This window comes from Passer montanus, unplaced genomic scaffold (assembly GCF_014805655.1).
Source record: "Passer montanus isolate IOZ18808 unplaced genomic scaffold, ASM1480565v1 scaffold13, whole genome shotgun sequence".
Classification (NCBI taxonomy): Eukaryota; Metazoa; Chordata; class Aves; order Passeriformes; family Passeridae; genus Passer; species Passer montanus.
Genome location: NW_024359832.1, coordinates 3,949,442 through 3,970,868, shown reverse-complemented (window position 1 = coordinate 3,970,868; position 21,427 = coordinate 3,949,442). Strand labels below are relative to the sequence as shown.

The 21,427-nt window shown below is 36.0% G+C and overlaps 1 protein-coding gene across 1 annotated transcript in view; it reads right to left on the bottom strand.

The window, feature by feature from the left end:
• GABRA2 (gamma-aminobutyric acid type A receptor subunit alpha2) overlaps positions 1-21,427 on the bottom strand; it is a 65,389-nt gene that overhangs the window by 29,123 nt on the left and 14,839 nt on the right. Inside the window, exon 3 of the mRNA XM_039699021.1 lies at positions 10,261-10,328. Coding sequence (XP_039554955.1) covers positions 10,261-10,328 — 68 coding nt within the window. The remainder of the gene's footprint in view (positions 1-10,260; positions 10,329-21,427) is intronic.

Genomic DNA, 21,427 nt, shown 5'->3' with positions numbered 1-21,427 from the left:
CAAAATTAACTCATATAATAATATAAATATAAATATAAATATAAATATAAATATAAATATAAATATAAATATATGAATAATATGTAAATATATAAACATGTATGTATGTATGTATGTATGTATGTATGTATGTATGTATATATAAACACTGGTCATTCTGTGTTGTTTCACCCTAATCTGCTCCCAGGATCAATTAATAAGAGCTTGAATTACCCTCACCTTTAGGGTGGTTTGTAACACCATCCGGACTGTGCTGGAGACCTTTATTTCAGAACATCTCATTTAAAAAATGGAAACAGGGAATAAACCAAGGTTTGGTGCGAATGATGACAAACACCTTCTGTTTCTATTTACCAATAGTAGTAAAATTTCACATAGTTCTTAAATAACTTATCTTTCTACAGACTTCTTTGCATTTTTTTTTTCAATGGAAGTATTAGGATCTTAATTTTGTTACTGTCCATTTAAAATTATGATTTAAAGCAAAATACAAACCCTGCCTTTGCATCCCAGTGCTATATTCACTGATCCTGTGTTCCTTTCTGTCCCAAATCTATTATTTTTATGATCATGAATATCCCTACTGATGTTTCCCATATTAAAAAATGAAAAAACAGGAAGGTATTGAAGTGCATTGGATATAATCAATATGATAAAAAGGCAGCTACAAAAAGCTGCTACATAAAGATTTTGAGACTAATTCCTATTCAATATATTAGATATATACCACTTTGTGGTAAATGCTGTGTAATGTTTACTTTTCAGTCAAGACTAGTGTCCATGACAAAGGCAAATCTGGACTCCAGAAAAAAACCTCAGATTAATACCTGACACTAATTTCATTCATTCTGCAAATATTCTCCTGTGAAAAACATCTTTTCTCTCTGGACATGACCTATCCACTCTGCAGTATATAGTGCAGTATCTCCACAAAATCACAGGAGAACATTTCCAGGTCTTCAGAGGACTCCTGTGATAATTTCTAGACAAGAAAGGGCTTCCTACTGTGTTGTATCTAAAATGGTGCTTATACAGCCAGACTCTAATGCAGTACAATTAAACATAATCTTTCAAATATGTGTTCTACTACCTTACATGAAATTTTAGGTACAGGCAATGAGATTCTTGCTACAGTTTTAAGAAGCACTTGACCCTCTGCCAGTTCAATGAAGAATAAAATTGCAAGGAAATTTTATTCCTCTTTTAATATGCAGTTGTTGTGCATAACACTATGCACCATAAAAAAGATGTTAGTGTCTCTGGCAGAGGCTTTAACTAACTTGAGTATAGGCAATCCCTCCCCCCTACGCGAGAGGTTTTTTTGGTTGTTTTTTTTTTTTTTTGGGGGGGGTTTGGTGTGTTTTTTGGTTGGTTGTTTTTTGAGGGTTTTTTGGGGTTTTTTGTTTGTTTGTTTGTTGGGGTTTTTTTTGTTGCTAAGGCCAGATTTGTATGGAGGTTTTTTTTGTTTTTTTTTTTTTGGGGGGGGGGGGGTTGGTGTGTTTCTTGGTTGGTTGTTTTTTGAGGTTTTTTGGGGTTTTTTTGTTTGTTTGTTTGTTGGGGGTTTTTTTGTTGCTAAGGCCAGATTTTTATGGGAAAAAAGTTCAAACAACAAAAAATGTACTCTTATCCTTTCCAATAATGGTTGGCAGATTTTGGCAGTTTTAGCATCTGGAGTAAAGATGGACATGTTCCAAATATCTCAAAAATTGTAGGTGTCCATTAGCAAGCAGCATTGTCCTGAAGCAGATGGAACATTTTATTAATTACCTTCTGGAACACAGCATTTTGTTTAATGAATAGTTCAAGCCAGAGTTCCTCATTCCCTAATTGTAAAGATTTCTCTGAGTCACTTAGTATATTTGTCTTTGTCCTGAACACTCTTAAAGCCCTTAATGGACATATATATATAAAACCAAAAAAATAAATTTTAAATACTGTAAAATATAAAACGTTTAAAACACAAATTAAAAAAAAAAAAGCAAACAAAAGGGAAATGGCACATACAGCTTTTCGCTGAGTCCTTAGAACAGTTAGAAATACTGTGGTTGCTACACTGATGAGACAGTTCAGATTCATGGACCTAAATGTCACCTAGCTAATATAGGGACTGCATATTAATATTTATTTTTACATCAGTATAATTTCTTAATTTTAATTCTTAAGACATACATTCTTGTTTTCATATCTACCTTAAGGAAATGTGTAATTTTTCGTTTGGATTTGCTTAAAAACTCACAATCTTAGTATGTAACTGGTGCAGTAGAATACTAAGATGATTGATATGTATCTAAGCATCAAAATTACTTTCAAGAAAACCAAGAAGGACTTTAGACAGAAGATTCAAAAAAATGTAATTTGTCAAAGAAAAACAATCTGCTCATTATGTGCACTCTTACCATAACCTGATATTCATTGGCGTGACAAGTGTAATTTTTTGATGCAACTTCTGCTATTCAATTTATTAAACCTGCACACTAGATATTTTCAGTGAGTGCTGAAATTAGCTTTCCAGTAGGAGGATCACATCACTAGTTGGTTGTCTTGGTGGTTGTCTCTGTGGGCAGATCCATGCATGGATGTGCAGATGGCACACAGAAGGACTAACACACTACAGCAGTCTGCATAAGCTACTTCATCACTGCACTGCTTGCTTTGCCTAGGCCCACCTACCAGACTGGACAAACAATCCATCTCACTTTCTACTTTTCTCTTCTCTAAAAACAAGCAGTTGTCATACAATATGAGGGCTGAAAGGATTCTCCTCCAAACCCCCTCAATGCTCCAACCATAAGCACTGACTGCTCAGGCTCTGTACAAGCACTTCTCAATCAACATCAAACCTCACAGAGAAATAAACTGAGTCCATTTCCTCTTCTCCAAAACCTACCTCCTGATGTGTACACAACACAGAACATAGAAGGAAACAGCAGACAGACAGAAATTCCCTTCAGGTCCTTCAGAGTGTGGATCTTACACACTAGTGACTAGAAACCTTGAAAATATCCTGATGAATGAGGACTGTGGTTTGAAACTGCCCTGTTGGTTAGTTTTTATCAAAACCCTTAACAGCCCTGTTAAAAACTGAAACACAATCCCATCACTACATTTCAAAGGAACATGTATTCGTTTTTAAATACATAAGAAATGTCTGCCAGATACCTATGCCCTTTCATACTATCAAGAATATGTGGAATATTTCTAGGGAATTGCAGCACAATTTTTCTCTATTTGAAGAACTCATTTCAAGCCTTTTATTTCTGCCTAATCCGTCAACTTCAGTTATTTTTATCTAAGCATTTAATCAAAACATGAAGTATTAAAAAAATCTGGAAAGAATGTGTTCAACCAGTTTGAACAATAGTGTCTAGGGAAGAGAATGTCTTTCTACTCATATTCATTTATGAAAAGGACCTTCTCTGAATAATTTTCTCTCTCTTTTTTTCCATATACCTGATGTAGAGTGAACTCTGAGTCTAAAAGAAGCATCAAGGACAGATAAGAGAGTTCTGTAGAAGACACAAATAGGGATTACTTAGAAAAGAGACTAGAGGACGTTCTTCTGCTGTCACTGAAAATAAAAACACTTGTCATTATCCCTTCTTTATTCAGACATGGAGAAAGAGTAACCCTGAAACAGAGTGGATGCCTGGTGCCAGGAACAGGAATCCAAACAAAGGTACAGAGCGAGCTAACGGCAATGACAGGCTTGGACACTGCCTCTGACAAATCAATCTCCAATACTGATTCCCTTGGCAGGATGCACAGAGAAAAAAGCCTTCCCAACAGAATGAAAGGATAGAAACTCTGCAAGAGATCATCTGAGATATTCTCATCAAAATTTCAATGTATGGATTTAACTTGCAAAGGCAATGACCTGAGCCCACAATATATTGACTTTTCAGAAATATATCAATTATAAAAACACAACCTAGATGTTCCCCAATTCTCCAAAAAAATTCAAAATGTATTTTTATTTCTTTTACTCTTTAGTCTTCTCTTACTGAGCTCAAATAGTAACTACATAAAAGTAATTGCAGTACTTTTTTTTTAATCTTTCCGAAAATTAAATCATCTTGATGCATTCCCTTATCCTGTCCAGACTTACATATCATACCAGCTCTGTAAAGCTTCTCTTAAGTTAAGAAATTCTACCTAATAATTAGACTCTGAAACAAAGCTAAAAAATAAGTTGCATACAAAAAACATCCCCAAACAAAATGTGAAATACAAACTGAAAAAGGAAACAGGGTTCCAAGTTCATTCACTAGCTCTAAAGAACCATCCTCAATTGTAGTGATGAATGCTGTAACAATCCTTCTGATTATGTCTGTATTTGACTTTCAGTCTTCACTGAGAATTTCTATTCTGAATGTATTTGAAAAATCAGAAACACTTATTGCCATTTCAGTTGAAAACTGATGAGATGGAAATGTGTGTAGTGATGAACTAGCTGTGTATGGTGATCTCTACAGAGAAATGTTCCTGTTCCTTGAATTCTAAGTGAAAAATGGGAATTCTATCATCAAGAAATTAAGAAAATCTGTTGTTTACAAGTGACTTGGGAACAAAGGTGCAACCACAGTAAACAAAACTTCCCAAGAACAATGAAAATCTAAGACTGCAAGATGAAATACAAAAGTTTCAGAAGGCTTCTTAGTTTTAATAGTCAAGCTAAACTGATTCAAGTCCTGCCACCTACTAATCGTGTGTTGGAGGAAAGCAGGAAAGACTGCTCCCAACAACAATCAGAAAGACTGTTCTGAGGCAAAAATTTGCTAAGTCTTGGCAACTCTTTCTTCACAGCAGACCTTATATAAAGGGTCTCAGTACCTGCATAATCTGTCTTACATAAAATAACTGTTGCTTAAGGAGTAAATAGATATCATTTATATATATTTTTTTTTTTATTATTATTTTTTTTTCAATTGTGGACATCAGGACTTAATTTGTTTATGGTTATGGGGGAAATTTTAGGAGCCAAAGTATCAGGAGAGCCTGGAAAGACATCAAGTCTGAGAAAAAGAGGTAAAAATACATTGCTTTCAGTGATGAAATTCAAGTTAGCAGCATGTAGATTTATAATGAGGGTGCAGTCTCCCAGATTTCAAATAATTAATTTTTAAAAACAGATAAATAATCAGGTTTAATGTTCAATCCTTTTATATCCTACAAATTATAGTCCAACCAAGTTCATCCCTTACCTCTGAATTTTCAAAATTAAACATTTTAATTTCATGATAAATGCTTTAATTAGCCTCTGTAACAATAATTTAGTCCTATAACTCTTCAGAAAATTAAGAGATGCTTTGTTTTTCAGTTGTTCTGTCCAATTTTTCATTTGTTTGTTTTTCTAAATAATGCAGCTTTTCTTCTCTCGGGCTAATGTCAAAATCAATTTTTATCACTGATTGGGTTGGAAGCCTATAAGGCATAGCATCACAATACTGAACTTGAACATTTCTGAGAAAGAACAGCTCAAAAAGACAGAAGAGTGCAAGTAAAATCAGTTTAAATCCATGTTTTTCTTTGCTGTCCTTGATTCTTACTAGTTTGCAAAAGGAAGTTGAAAATCCTTATACATTGGCACTGCATAGTTGACATTAAATAGAGTGGTTGACATACAATAGCTTTTCTTTGACACAAATGATATAGATACCTAAATATTTTTGTTCATTTGAAGCACAGTTTGCAACTGACTCCTGGCCAAGAGAGAACACATTTGGTAGCTGACTATTCTGGTCAGAACAGAGAGTAGCATCTTTTGAACTTAGTCAAAATGTTAATCCACTATAAGGACCAAATGTTTTTGACTCTTAACACATTTGGAGAAAAATCTCAGCCTCAGCTTCCACTTCCTGAATTTATCAACAGCAACTTCAGCTGGCTTAAAATCAGTCAAATTATCCTACAAATTATAGTCCAACCAAGTTCATCCCTTACCTCTGAATTTTCAAAATTAAACATTTTAATTTCATGATAAATGCTTTAATTAGCCTCTGTAACAATAATTTAGTCCTATAACTCTTCAGAAAATTAAGAGATGCTTTGTTTTTCAGTTGTTCTGTCCAATTTTTCATTTGTTTGTTTTTCTAAATAATGCAGCTTTTCTTCTCTCGGGCTAATGTCAAAATCAATTTTTATCACTGATTGGGTTGGAAGCCTATAAGGCATAGCATCACAATACTGAACTTGAACATTTCTGAGAAAGAACAGCTCAAAAAGACAGAAGAGTGCAAGTAAAATCAGTTTAAATCCATGTTTTTCTTTGCTGTCCTTGATTCTTACTAGTTTGCAAAAGGAAGTTGAAAATCCTTATACATTGGCACTGCATAGTTGACATTAAATAGAGTGGTTGACATACAATAGCTTTTCTTTGACACAAATGATATAGATACCTAAATATTTTTGTTCATTTGAAGCACAGTTTGCAACTGACTCCTGGCCAAGAGAGAACACATTTGGTAGCTGACTATTCTGGTCAGAACAGAGAGTAGCATCTTTTGAACTTAGTCAAAATGTTAATCCACTATAAGGACCAAATGTTTTTCACTCTTAACACATTTGGAGAAAAATCTCAGCCTCAGCTTCCACTTCCTGAATTTATCAAGAGCAACTTCAGCTGGCTTAAAATCAATCAAATTCCCCTGGAAATAATGATATTTTTTTGGCAAAAATACTGGATACTGGAAAAATACAGCAAATATGAATGAAAACCCAGAATGAACAAGGACTGAGTAACAGATTGAACATCATACCATATTACCATTAATGGGAACAGCTAGTGAGGAAAACAGAAACCTCACAAATTCATAGTAATTCAACAACAAAGGTTAGAATTAAATTTTATTAACTTTCTGTATCAACACTATGTGAGAGCTGTGTTCTTAGCTCCAATCCACCCATCACTGCCTGTGTGCCACTTCCTTCTTCCATATTGTAAACACATATTAAACAACCCCCATGTCAGTGAGTCTCCCTCCTGTTTTCAAAAGCACCCTTCTTCTTCTAAGTACCATTATGCTTCACAATATACTAACCAAGGAGGAAAAAACAAACTGCAAAATTGATCATGCAAAGGGGTGCAGTCACACACCTGATGATTTTATCACTATAAGAAACCCCAGTGGAAGGAATCCAAGTGCAGCAATAATCAGAAGAGTTTTGGGCAACAGCAGTGTTCAGCCTAAATACCTCATGTGACTGAGGACCTCACCATTTACATTGTACCAGCAGTGGAGTTCAGGAGATGGGACTCAACCTTCCTGAAAAAATCTGAGCTTGGGATCCTCTAAAAATTCTAGAAGACATGGGCAAGAGTCAAAATTATTCTTCCAATAAAGCCTTTTAAGGAAGAAATTAAAAAAATATAATATCCCAGAGTTTCCCACATTTACAGAAGAAAATATCAATGAATCCTCTGTATACTAGTTTAAATTATTGATTCAGTCATGCAGCTCCTAAATGAAAAAGTACTCATGGTTAAAACTCTAATGTCACCTTCATGTTCGACAGAATATGCGATGGTTTGGAAGCTATTATTTCAAAACTCACATGTTGGAATTTTCTCATTGACTGCTCATACGTTTCAAAATTATTTTATAATTATCAACAGAACAAGCTAAATTAACCCTGAAGCTTGTAGTAATAAGAATTAAACTGCTCTTACTTATCTATCTACTTATCTGCAAACAAACCTACCCATTAGAGTAACAGCTGGCATTCTGATGCACTGCACTCTGCTTTGATTAACACCTCTGCATAGATCTGTGCACTGTCTGTATGTCTATGCAAGCAGACACGCAGAGTTCTCCATACATTTATCCACTGATGTCAGAAGTGTGTTGGGAGGGAGGGAATAGGCTCTGGGAGCTTTTCATTATTTTTCCATTTAAGCACAGATGACTTGCACATCCTTGGGTAAGCCTCCTTGTGCCTCAGTACTCATCTTTAAAAGGTGATTAATATCATCTCCCTGTTACACAGGACTACCATAAATGCAAGACTTCTCCACTCTAAAGTCATCAGATACTAGACCAACAAGGTCAAGATGTTCATATTATCTTTGTATACAGCTGTGGATACTTTTTTTACAAAATTATTAACAAATTAAGAATGATTTCATAAACCTAAAATCATTAGAAAAAAGCACCTTCAGGAGAATCAGCAACATGTACAGTAACAAAAACAAAAGTCTATTTCTCTTGTGAAATGGACTTTCATGGCCTTTCCTGTGAAGACTTACTCGTGTATTCATAACTTTCAAAACAGAGCTTGAAAACTGAAACTATCCCACACAAAAAAACCCACAAAACCCCACCAGAATATATTTTCCAAAGCTCTGATTACATGGTAGTCAGTAAGCAAACAACTTTTTAAATGTTCAATGTACCGTGAAAAATTTAGCTTCATACACTTGTTCACAACATCATAATGTTCCCTGTTTTGTATGATGCATAACCTGATTTTTTTCATAGAAAAAGAAATGTCTGATTTTTTTAAAAAAAATATTAATTTTTAATACCTACAGATACACCAAGGCAGTATTTAATACGTCTCATACATAATAAAGAATATTTGAAACACTTCAAAAATAATTTCTTGCAGGATTGGCAAGGGTGGTGGAGAGACTGAGATGTTAATGGCTAATGGCTCAAAGAATCAGCCATTTGCAAAAGCAGCAGGTGCTTTGCTGAGGATGAGCACAGTAACAGCCCAGGTGCAGAGGGTGTGAGCACCAGGGGATGACGTGACAAAGCGGCCTTTGCTTAGCAAAAAGCTGGGGTTTGAGACAGATGAGGAAAGAAGCCAAAAAGAAGCAGATCCTGTGAGGTGGATTAATACTTTTTATCGTGCTGATGTCCTTCCTTACACAAGTGGCTCAGCTGTAAAACTCCTCCCCACCTGGGGGACATACTGGGACATTCACGCACAGGCCTGAAGATGTTCTTCCCTTCTGATGGGGCATAAGGGGTTCAACTGCACTGAGAGGCAGTTGTCGTGTCTTAGAAGGTGTCATAAACCATCAAAGACCCCCAAAATACTCCCAGAATAATTTCTGGGGTCTTCCACCAGAGGACTGCACAGGATCCACAGCATTGCAACAGATCCAAGGTGCTGCAAAAGACAGCATAAAACTCCCCAGCCCAGGGAAGGTGCCTGGAAATTCCATCTAAAGCTAAACATATATCAACCCTCTGGAATTTGTGTTTTGTGGGTTTCCCCCACTCCCTATGGATCAAGATACCAATTAGACCAAAGGACATCAAAATTGCAACAATTGAGTCTTGTTACTAAATCCACGGATGGTGGTATCATTCTGCTCTTATCCTTTCCTACTCTTTCTTTCTCCCTTTTTTCTCAAAGTGCATTGTCAGCCAGACTAAAAAATTCCTGTCAATGCCCTAGTAAGTGCCTTGTGTCTGGATTTGTTAAGGTTGGCTAAGTTTAAGTTTGCTAAATTAAAGTTTGTGAAGTACTTACTTTACCTGGATGTTATTTTAACATATGTCATGTATCTTACTCTATCTTAACATTCTACATTTTGCAAGTAAAATTTTCTTGTTGACTCTTCTGAGAATTTTGTTCTCTCCTACACATTCCCCAGTCAATTAAACCAGGCAAGTGAACAGGAGCACAACAGGTAAAGTAAGTTTGAGATTGTTCTTCCCTTTCCTTTTAGAGAACTATATCCATCAGATCTTTCTAACCAGACAATTTCTACAAACAATTCCTTATAATCCAGAGCAATATTCTGAAAGTTTCTTTCTTTTATAATGTCACTGACCCCTTTAAATGCCTACTAAACAATACAAATTATCAAGGACAGACCTGTAAAACCCCACAATCAAGTTGATGACCCAGCTTCCAACTTGTCTTTCAAGAAGTTTAATTTAGATTTGTCTCTCATCAGGTCCCTCAGTCTATTGCCAATATTAAGAGTGCTCCTTTCACTCCAGACTTTCATGTGGGAGGAACCCAGTTCATCCATCTCAAGATTACTCCAGAACATGAAGCAAAGTATAGTCAGTGGGAAAATCAGAAGATTTACTGGTCTAAACTAAACAGCTAACATAAGCACATTTATCATGTAAAGTCCATTAAACAATTTCCAAATTTCAAACTACATGGGGTTTGGAATGTTCTGATTTCAGTGAAATTGTTTCAAATTCATCCACAATAAGTAAAACAATACAGGTTTAAAGGAAGTTTATATATATCTTACACCATCTACCCGTATATGCAAAAGATTCAGGAACTCACCATATCAGTATCTGACACAGGTCCAAAACTGGTCACATAGATGTTAGTGAAGACTTCAGTAATACTATCTGATATAAAAAGAAAAAAAGACAAGCAAACATTTTAAATTTGTAGTACTTTTTATAACTCTCTATGCAAGATTATGGGACATTTTGAACAGGTGTCTCTCCTTGTTTACTACCCCTCACCAATGTCCTGTTGTAAATACTGGGGTTTCTCTCCCACTTAACACAGAGGTTAACAAACAAGCATTTGTCCCACAGAGTAGTTTGTTTAAGTTTGTTCAGCTATACAATCACCAGCAGCTACACACATATATCCCCTTTCTCTACCAGCAAAAATAACCAGAGAATCGTGGAAGGAGAGTTCTGAACACAAAATTCCTCTGTTGCAGAGGTGTTACCTCTGTTATTGCAGATTTCTCCTAGTAAAGCCTTTTTAGTTGAAGACTGTTTTCTACATTCTTAATAGCTTTTTCAAAGAAACAGACTAGAAAAGGCAATTATTGACTGTACCTAATGTAACCGAACAGCATCCTACTTTTCCGTTGGGTGTGTTTTTAAGTGGCACATATTTTAACATAACAGTTCCTTTCCTTGATATGCAATGCTCCTGATACATTACTGTGGTACTGTGAACACTTTGAGAAAATGTCCTTCCCCATCATTGCAGTCAGACAGCCATGAAATCAGAATATTAGATATTGTACTGCAGGGAAAAATAACTGCTTAGTTTTCTGTCTTCAGTTTTCAATTAGGCTCAAAATAGAATGATATTCACTAAGAGGGGTAGTATGGAAAGGAAATTTCTTAACAGCAGTTGCCAACCACAGTCTGCATTCTAGACAGTCAGCACAAGGAACTCTCTGCCTTAAAGCCAGCTGCTGATTGGAAAATAAAAATTTGAATATAACTAGGTGCAATTTAACTCATGGCAAAATTTCCCATGCCCAAAAATAATGCAACTTCCTGTTGTTTAAGTGATCCTGAAGTTATATTATGATTATATTTCCATAGTTAATAATTATTAAATGTGGGTAGCTAATAGTTTCTGTTTTCCTGAAAGCTGCCTTTTAACAAATACATGATAGAAGAAAATTTTACTTCTAATTATATCGAGGCCAACAGTATAATCCCTGCTTCTTACTGGGAGAAACCAGTGGTGCTCACTCATGACAGCAGAGTCTCTACCAGCCACCAAGAAAAGGCCAGGACTGCTCCATGAGCAGCTGAATGGGGAGCAGAGCATTTTCAAAGGGATGTAGCTGCAAAGATACAGTGATTTCAGACAATTTGTGCAGCATGGGCGAGGAATATTCTCATCTATAAGGAAACTTCTTTTTTCAGCCAAATGCTAGAATATGGGACTTCAAAAAGACCTTCCTACCAAAAAGAGTATTTTTCCCAGGATTATGTCTGCTTTTTAAGGAAATAAATAAAGACTGACTCCTAAAATTCCTCTGCATGTCCTGAGATATGTTTATTTGTATGTTAGAGACTTCTGGAATTCCTTATGAAGCATCCTTACACAAGCTGAGTAGATTTCTACTCCAAACATCTAACAAACAAATTTTAAGTCAGTGGACAGAAAAGGTGCTGAGTCTGCACTGCTCTTGCTATTCAACAAGGATAAAGTACAAGTATGGCTGAAGGATCCTACAAAAGCCACAAGTACATTTCAGACGACTAGAGACTTCATGCTGCCTGTGGGAGAGTCTCCAGAAACAAAAAATATTATTATCTCCAAATGGTTACCTGGCACAGACCAAAATGAAATGGGAGAGTGACAAGAGAACTGCTCTTCAGGAGGTAAAATGGAGCTGCAGGGACTAATTGTGGAATTTGGCCTGTACTGTGATGGTAATACAAAATATTAATTATAATTCCATGAGAAGCACTGGTGTTACAAAAATACGACTGACAATCAAGTATTCCAACAGTACAGTATCAAGGCTAAATTCAAATATACTTGTATAACTTGAAAGAACCCTACTACAGGCAAAAATAGTCACATGGCAAATCTTTACCTGCACCAAATGCTTGGAAACATGGTCCTCTTATAACCTGACTCTGTTGTTGCCAGTTATTTGTATGTGATTTATTATTTGACACAGAGGAATGATTTTAATATTTGCATAGAATAAACTATAGGACATGGAATCTTCAAGCTTGCCTTGCATTCCAAGATTTAATTTTTTTTAAAAATCCCACATTCTGTTACATGATTTCTAAACTCTTCTGGATCTATTTTTCCATCAGAAATGAGCAGAGAAGACAGAAAGGAGAAAAAAAACATATTGACCACAACTTATGCTATTAGAACAGTCTATCGATTCCCCCTGTTGGTTTGTGTTAAGAAAAAGTAAACTAAGGAGGAAATGGCAGTTTTTTATATTTTTGCCTCTTATTTTCCAAATTCTGCATAGTTAAGAAGTTTCTATTCATACCTTACCTTCAAGAAAACAAGTCTTTAAATACAAAAGAAATGTAATAAATCTTGAATTACTCCTGTTACTATTTGTGTTAGCAGCCTGAATCTTGTGTTTGTTTCTTCCTTGTTACTTTACATAGTGCTAAAATAAAGACTCCTCTAAATTAAAAATTTAAACTTGAGGGTTCAAAATCAACCTCTACAAAAACAAAAAATACATCATCCTTTTTTTTTTATACAACAGATATTGTAGCTATTGCTTTGAAGGAGTATATGCTTATGAAACAAACAATTCAGAAGCACAAAGCACAGTTTCAAATGGGCTCTCTAATCAAAATTCATCCAGCAGGCGTCACAGTCACAGGCTTTTTATAACTCATATTCTGTCAAGAACAGCACCAGTCATCGTACTTAGCCCACCAGAGATTCAAACCATTCTGGATCATCAGTTCTTGTGGAAAAGCCAAGGAATATACTCAGCTAAAAGATGTTCATGCAACATGTGTTTGCATAACAATCTAGCTTGTTTTTTTGAGAAAAGTTAAGGACAAGCTTTTCCTACTGGGATTACAAAATTTGTTTCCTCAAGTGACACGTAAACATGTAACTAAAAGGCCTGATTTTCAAAAGTGCTTAAATCAATGGAGACCCATATTGAAAAACAGTCATGATTTTAAAGAACCCTCTGTTGGGAGGAAGGGTGGCAGATTCATTTATACTTGTGGGCTCTTAAGTTATTCTGAATCACTGCTTTTGAAAGTTATGCAAAGAAATGGGAACAGCAAAGGGCAAGGATGAAATTTCTATTGAAGATGCTTCTTTTAGGGGAAAAAAATCTCAGGCAAAGAATATAACACATAGCTGCCACCATCACATGAAGTACTCTAAAATTCTGCAAAGGCTATTACTGCACCATTTCTAACTTGCTTTGGTAATAAATATTTTTTAAAAAGCCCTATCTGATGTAGATTAGACCAATTTCTCAGATGATAGAAGCCAAGGGTAAACTGACAAAATATAGTCAATGAAATTAATGATAAAGGAAGGAAGAAAAGCACATCCTGTGGAAGTTTAAAAAAAATGCAGTAATTATTAAGATCATATTGCATTTGGTTCTCAAACACTGGTTTCTTCTGATTCCCCTTCCTTACTTGAACTGACATGGTATCATTACTGGAAAAAAAAAATCAAACCAGAAAGTAAGAAAAAGGAATACATACATCAAATTGAAGAAGTTTTATACATCCTTATTTGTCTTTAGCTGGAATGTTTGCTGTGCACTTTAATTACATCTAGGATTTTAGAAAACATTATTTACAGCTCCTCAATGAAGATAATAATTGTATTATCCTCAATTTTCCTTGGGAAGCTAAGGCAGAAGGATTAAGTGTAAGGTGACGTACAGGTGTTTGCCAAGTCTGGTTATAGCTATCCAACACTAAGTAACCACAGTGGAAAATGTCAGTATCACTGACTTGTCAAAAAATTAGAAAAGTGGTTCAGAGCTCAGAGTTTATATCAGTGGCATCACCAATTCCTTTATGCCGACATTCCCCCTGTTGGGATACCCTGTCTGATGGTCTGAAATCCTGCTGACTTGTGTGGCTGAAGTCTAAACCAGTCCAGGCCGAGTAATGGAGATGATCAGAAAAGTCAGATGAAAAGGCTCCTCGTGAGCATTTACCAGTTTGTGAAAGTGCTAAGATTCCATAAAGGCATTTAAATTTTCAATGAGTTCCTTTGGTCTGCTGTCTGACAGCAGTTTTCAAAATTTTTTTGAGTTCTTTCATATGTCCCTTCTCAGCTGCCTGCATCCCTGACAGGGTACACAGAGTTCCAGTCTGTGATGTGAGGTAGATAGACATGCAGGATTCTGCATACCTAAGAGCTCTCCCTTTCCTGGAGAATGCTGAGAAAGCATTAACTTTATTGAAATAAATTTTCAGAGTATTTCCCATATTCGAGAATGACCTGAATATTATTCACTCTCCCTCTCACCAAAATAATCTAGAGTCCTTTCTTCACTGAGGTAGGGACAAAACACACATGGCTCACTCTATGTATGTTTAAAAGAAGAGAAGAAAGGAGTGTGATCTCTGCAAAATCTTCAGAAAGGTTCCAGATGTTTGTTTACATGAAACTGTAAACTGAAAACTGGCTATATTATTGATTAATGTGCCAAGGCTGTTTTCACAAGAAAACAGACCTGGAAAATTGCATTGGGCTTTTTATTTTTTTTAATTTCAATTTTTATTCAATAAAGCTGTAAATACAGGTTTTGGGCAGCTAAAATAGAAGACAATCTCTTTGAGGTAATCAAAAACCATCAAAAGTCTTCTTGCTGGGATAGAACTTTTAAAGTATACATAGGCAGTTCTAATGTATACGACAAAAAATATTCAGACGAACATTATTTTAAATGTAGAATTAATAGTGCCGTGAGAACACTGGAAGGCTGTAACTGAAAGGCTGCTAAAGCATGCCAAAAAAAAAAAAGAAGAGACAGAAGCAAAAATAAAATACTGCTCTTTAAATAAATATGTCAACAACAACAAAGAAAAGGAGGTCAAGTTGCAGTGATATGGGAAATGTAACTGAGGATTTCTGAGTTTTTGTGGAAATGCTGTCAAAAACTTGATGTTAATTTAATTATTTTTCTATAGAAATTTATTTATCTGGAATTGACATTGTTCTGACATTGTAATATGGTCTCCAGGGGCATGCTTGGCACTGTTGCCCAAAGGCCTTGAAAATGTCATTCATAATACAAGTCAGAAATTGCACAGGTGAAACAGCTAGAGTCTTAATCCATCAAACACTGTTCCAACTCAACATGCTGCCCTTATCTGACAAGCTCCTTAGTGTGTCTGTTGACAGCTCAAGACACTGACTGGCTGGCAGGGAATGGGGGTCAGAGGAGGTCATGCAACACGGAGCTGTAAAAGCAGCAAAATCCGTGGGAATGCAGATATTTCAAAATCATGTTCTGCCATTTCTGTATTTTTGGTTTAGGTGGTTTATGCAACAATTTTATTTATCCAACTTCAGCGCCTTCATTCATTATCCACTATTAAATTACAACAGTCTCAAAGCCACATATGCCCTACATAAAACCACTTCCAATTTGTAAACTGAAGTCATCCGTGAGAAGAAAAAATCCATCTCTCCCCTTGACATTGGTACTTCACTTCCAAGGGCCTCACTTTATCCATGAACTATCAATAAGAAAATTTCTTCATATGGGTGGGCCATGATTGTATTTCAAATCTCCATCTTTAAAAAAGTATATGTAGAATAAGCCTACCAGTTTAACTTCTGGAGCTTCTAGTATAATACTACTAAGTATTATATTAACAGTTGCACTCTTGGTTCATGGGGGTATAAATAAGACCAGAATCAGACACTGTACTTAATTTCTCATGGTGTTGACTGGAACAAGATTATATTCTGGAGAAAATGTCTGGAGGAAGAGACAGGAATTGAAAGTCATTAGGCTAAGAGACTGACTTACCTCTGAAGAGCTGATATCTATTAACAGATATTATATTGCTTATTAAATTAATGACAGCTCTATATAAAGTCTATCAGGGGCACTCCAAAGGCCTATTCAGAACTTATTAAATTCAGCAGCCCTGTAAAGCAGTACCATAAATATTATTATGTCATTTACACTAACAGAATACTTTGGCTGCATATAAGCCCACTCTTATTTCAGCAAAGCAGCATTCATTATTCTAAAATAATTAAAACGTGTTCAAAATGACAAGAATTTGCTACAAGACAAAAATTCAGTTAAACATTAGTGTTTCTTTAGAGATGAGTGAGACTTTTTGACTATCAGAAAAACACACTAACCTGGAAAAAAGAATTCAGCTTAACTGTCAACACCCTTCTCTACTGTAGCAAAAAATATGACTTGCGAAAACATTCTCAGATATGTTTTTAGCTAAACTAACAGCTTTTTTAGGTGTAGATTACCCACAAAATAGAATTATAGGTGCATAGAATTATATGTAGGCACATCTGCAACACAAATAATGTGATATATTATCATAATCAGTATTTACTCTTTGTGCTGTATGTAGAAGATGCTGGTGCAAACTGCCTTAGCACCATTACCAGATATCAAACGAAAAAAACAAAAAGTTCTGTGCTGAGAGAACCTTTACACATTACTAAAATAATTTTCACATGTATATGACAAATTTGACGTTTAACTCTCAGTCAAAAAGAAGAGTGTAGTTCACACACAAACGTTATATTTACTACATTTTCTTCTCTCTCCCAAATGACCTTTAATTTGCAAACCTTATTACTTTAGATCAGAAATTTAAATTTCCAAAGGGTCCTATGAATGAAGAACCTTGGATACAAGTGACATCTGAGGTGCAGTTTTAACTTCATTTTATGCTTTCTCCACAAATTTGAGAAATTTGCTCAAGGATAGTGGTAAAGACTGATTTTGTTGCCAAATTATCTCTTAAAGTATATTGGACAAGCTGCACAAAATTATTTAAGCTCCAAGTTTCCATTTAAATCAATCAAAGTTATTCTGAATGTCTCTGTGGTCCAGATCATAATGACTAAATTTTGCACTTATATTTGTCTGAATCCCCTTTATTTCTAAATTGCTTTCTAACATTGTCAGTACCTAAAATTCCCTGGCTGCTTATATTTCCACCTTAAGGCTAAAATATCCCAATGCTGCCAAGCAGCCTAAAGAACTGGCTCTCAACCAAGTCCCAGCGAGTTCCTCAAACTATAAATAATTACAAATTTACTGAGCCAGAAAGATTTTGAGAGAGAAAGCAAGAAAACAAGCAAGAGACTGATTCCACAGCCTAGCAGCACTCATGGGATAGTGCAGACTTAAACTGAAGCCTCTGCTCAAGATACAATTATTTACACAAAGCAGAACAATTCCTTCCAAAGACTGAGGAAGCATGCTGTGTCTTAGAAAATTCACCTTTGTGGTCAAGACAGAACCTGACACACAGTAACTGAGTTCATGTCTCTGCTTTAAATTAGAGCATGCACTTGACAAGAGCTGCTCTCTGTTTTAGAAGTTTCCATTAAACCTGACCATCAGCTTCTCTCATGGCTCTTTTCAGGAAAGGAGGAATGACATGAGAGGGAACACCCCTGTGAAAAGATGAAAAGGAGACTGGTAAAGTTTTCACACCCAAACTTGGTTGTTTCACATGTATTGGTAAGGAAAGACTTCAGCTGCATACTCCTCTTCAGCATTTTTAATTACTTAGCTTGACAGATTCCTACTCAGTTTGTCGACTTCAAGAACCACATTTGTAGACAGTTATGCCAACACCATCTCTGAGATGTGCCAACATGCCCAGCTTTGTTCATGCTCCACATAGGATGCCCAGCTGTTGGAAGCAATGAATTCCACTATATGTGGCGTCCAGGAGACGTGGAACTGACAAACCCTCATCCTTGTGGGGCCAAATGGCCAAAGACCATGAAAGCTTCTATAGGGAGCAGGAAAAAAGATATCTCAGTCCATGTTCTGATACATATGTAGCTATTTTATACAAATAAATAAGTAAAACATCTCCAGTGGAAGCAGCCACTTCCTCAGAATTATCAAAAGCCCCGTGTCTACATAAAAGGTTTGGAAAGTGGCAAACATGGATTCAGATCCCTTTTCCAAATCAGGTAGGGAGTAACTGAGACATTTAATCCGGAATGTACTTTATCCCTGATGGGAAGGCTGCTGTACCAACTGGTGCAGCTCACATCACATTGGGCCAATAGACCAACCAGTGTCTAGCCCGAACCCCGCCACTACTTTAACATGAAAGAGATTTCAAACAACCCAAAAGTGAATAACTTAATTGGTTCTTTGCACTGGGAAAGGAAGATATTTAGATACTCTCACTCATTACTGTTGAACTTGATAGACTTTTGTCACCTCCGGCAACATTTTGACAATCTCAGAGGTATTGACTGCCAAGTGATTAAGAAAGCAATTAGCTATCTAGACAGCTTTTTGGATTTTTTCCCTATGATTTAAACAGAGTATTCCTCCAATTTACAGGTTCATTGTAAAGGTATTAATAGAATATGGATGCTTTGGTTGTATAAATACTTGTAAAAGCTCGGTAGTTATGAACACTAGTGTTGACCATTAAAAGGGGAGACACAAAATATTAAAAAGAAGTAAATTAAATCATTGGAAAGAACAATCTAAACACATGGGCAATATGAAACTTATTCCCATAAGACTACAATGAAATCCACCAAATCTCCCTTTCTTCCCTTTTCATTACATCCTCACATACCATGAAAAAAAAAAAAAAGAAAAATAACTTAAAAGCACGCAGCTTTAAAATAAACTACCTATGTGAGGAATTTTTAGTTCAAGTTGCACAAAATGTTCAAAAGAAACATGAAATTGAAAACATAGTTGAGTTTGGCTGGAAGAAATGTGATCTTGCTGAAACAGATAACTTAAATGTTGAAGTAAAAAGAATTTAGCTAACGCACAACACATTTGGCAGCAAACCAAAACCACATGTCACACAAACGAAAACTAAAACATCAGCACTAAATCTTGTTCCTTTAGACACTACAGCTTCCATCAGGATGAGGAGTGTTTATAATTACCAGGCTGAGTAATAAATATGACTCCTGCATTGTTTAGATCAACTGGATGAGCACGATGGAGCTAAAATGAACCAGACTGCCCAACACTCTCCAAAGAATGAGACAGGGAAGACAAAAAGAGCACTCAAACAAGTCTGGAAGTCTGGAAGGGAGCAGACTTTGATAAAGTAGAGCAGTAATTATTTGAACTGACCTGAATTGGTGTCATCACACAAGTAGAGAGGGCAAAGTTATTACTCGCATGAGACCGTATTTCTGTCTACTCTGCTCAGAGATTTGTGCTACTAGAGAGAAAACCATAACATGTAGGTAAGGCAGAAAAATTCCCAAAATTATTCCAGATTGCAGAAACTCATACTCAGAGGTCTTTATCTATCTTCTTTTTTTTAAATGTTTGAATTTTATTATCTTAGTACTAAGAGTCATGGAACACCTTGGCAAATTCTGCTGAATTACACTTCTAGGCTAATTTCAGGTTTAATCTCTGTGCTTTATTCCAAGTCATAGCATTTATAAATCATCCCATTTGATACACTCACTCTGACAGTCCTTCCTGCACTTCAAACCACATCTACCCCTAACAGCAGTATCATTTTTAAAAAGTAGCAGCTTCCAGTTTCTCTTTGTAGACATAATGCAGCCAAGTCTGGGTTTCTTAAGAAGTGCTTTTCTTGTATAGTGGCTGTTGGCTTTTCAAAAACTTTTTTTTTTGCTAGCTTACTTGCTTGCCCATCACTTACATAGGCCCAGCTGCTTTTCTAACCAAGATCACTCATTCTGGATTTTATCCAAATTCGATTTCGGAAGCCACTTTGGTTCACATATAGATATTAAATATGTAACATGTCAGCTTGCCAGTGAAAGTACAAGTTATGAAAGGACACTGTCCTTCAGGACCTTCCCACATTCTAAACAAAAAAACCCCTAAATTCTTGTCATTTCCTGGAAGAACATCAGAAGTCTTTTGCATCAAGCACCTGTAAAATGGCCACAGAATTCAGTGGAATGTCCGGAAACTGTGATAATATATTATCACACATACATAGAGGACAGATATGCATAGATATATATATATATATGCATATGATACACACAGAGCATTTCATTCCTTGGCTAAATTTTTTCTAAGCTAAAACAGACACTGTCACAGTGCTTATTAGCCTTGTTAATTATTTAATGAGGAATTTGGGTAGCATGCCAGAGCCCACTGAAGTCAGTGAAAAAGTCTTCACCTAGTGATTACCAGCTTCAGCAGAAGCCTTTGGATTATGTCTGTCTCTCTGGTCAGCCATGACAAAAAAGTTGCCACCCTGGAGCTGACAGAAACTGTGATGAAGCTCTGGGAAGGATTGTCTTGCTTGTTCTGTGGCAAGCACTCACATCACCAGAAGCTGGCATCTTCCCAAGGCTTGCTGCTATCAGAATAAAGCAGGAAACTCACATGTTCCAAAGTCCCAAAGGCTGATGGAGATCCTCTAGAGATCAACAGACATTAGAAAGCATTGAAAATGAAGATCCTTTCAGACAGATTAATTTTAATATCTGTGCTTAGTGTCTGGGTATTATAGTCCTGGATTGTATAGTCATTAAAAATGGAGCTGCAGCTCTTTTATCTTTTGCTAGCCTTGTACTTTGCATTCAAGCATGACAGGAACCAATGGCAGAAAAAGGTAGTGCCTTTATTTAATAGAGCTGCATATTAGTGGGCACTTTTAATGCATTTTTTTGAAGCCAGATCCTCAAATATATTTTTCATATGTAATGCTGTATGAAATTCTATAATAGTATTTCAGAAGACTGTGATACACTATAAAAAAAAAAAAAAAATAGACAGCGTTCTAATCCTTCTATCAACGAGGCAGCAGTTCCTATTTCAAGCCAGGTAAAATAACTGTGAAGTACAGGAAATTAATGTTTATCCAGACTACTCTATATTCTCAAAAAAGCTATCCAGAGGAATTACTAAAATCAGACAGAGGTTGTGTGCATGTTAAGACCCTAAATACCTAGCATGTTTTAGCACACATAGACACACACTTTCCTCATGTATTCCTGAGCATCACAGTTGCCGAAACGCAGGGAAGGAAGGAGTAGAGTTATGGTTTCAAGACAC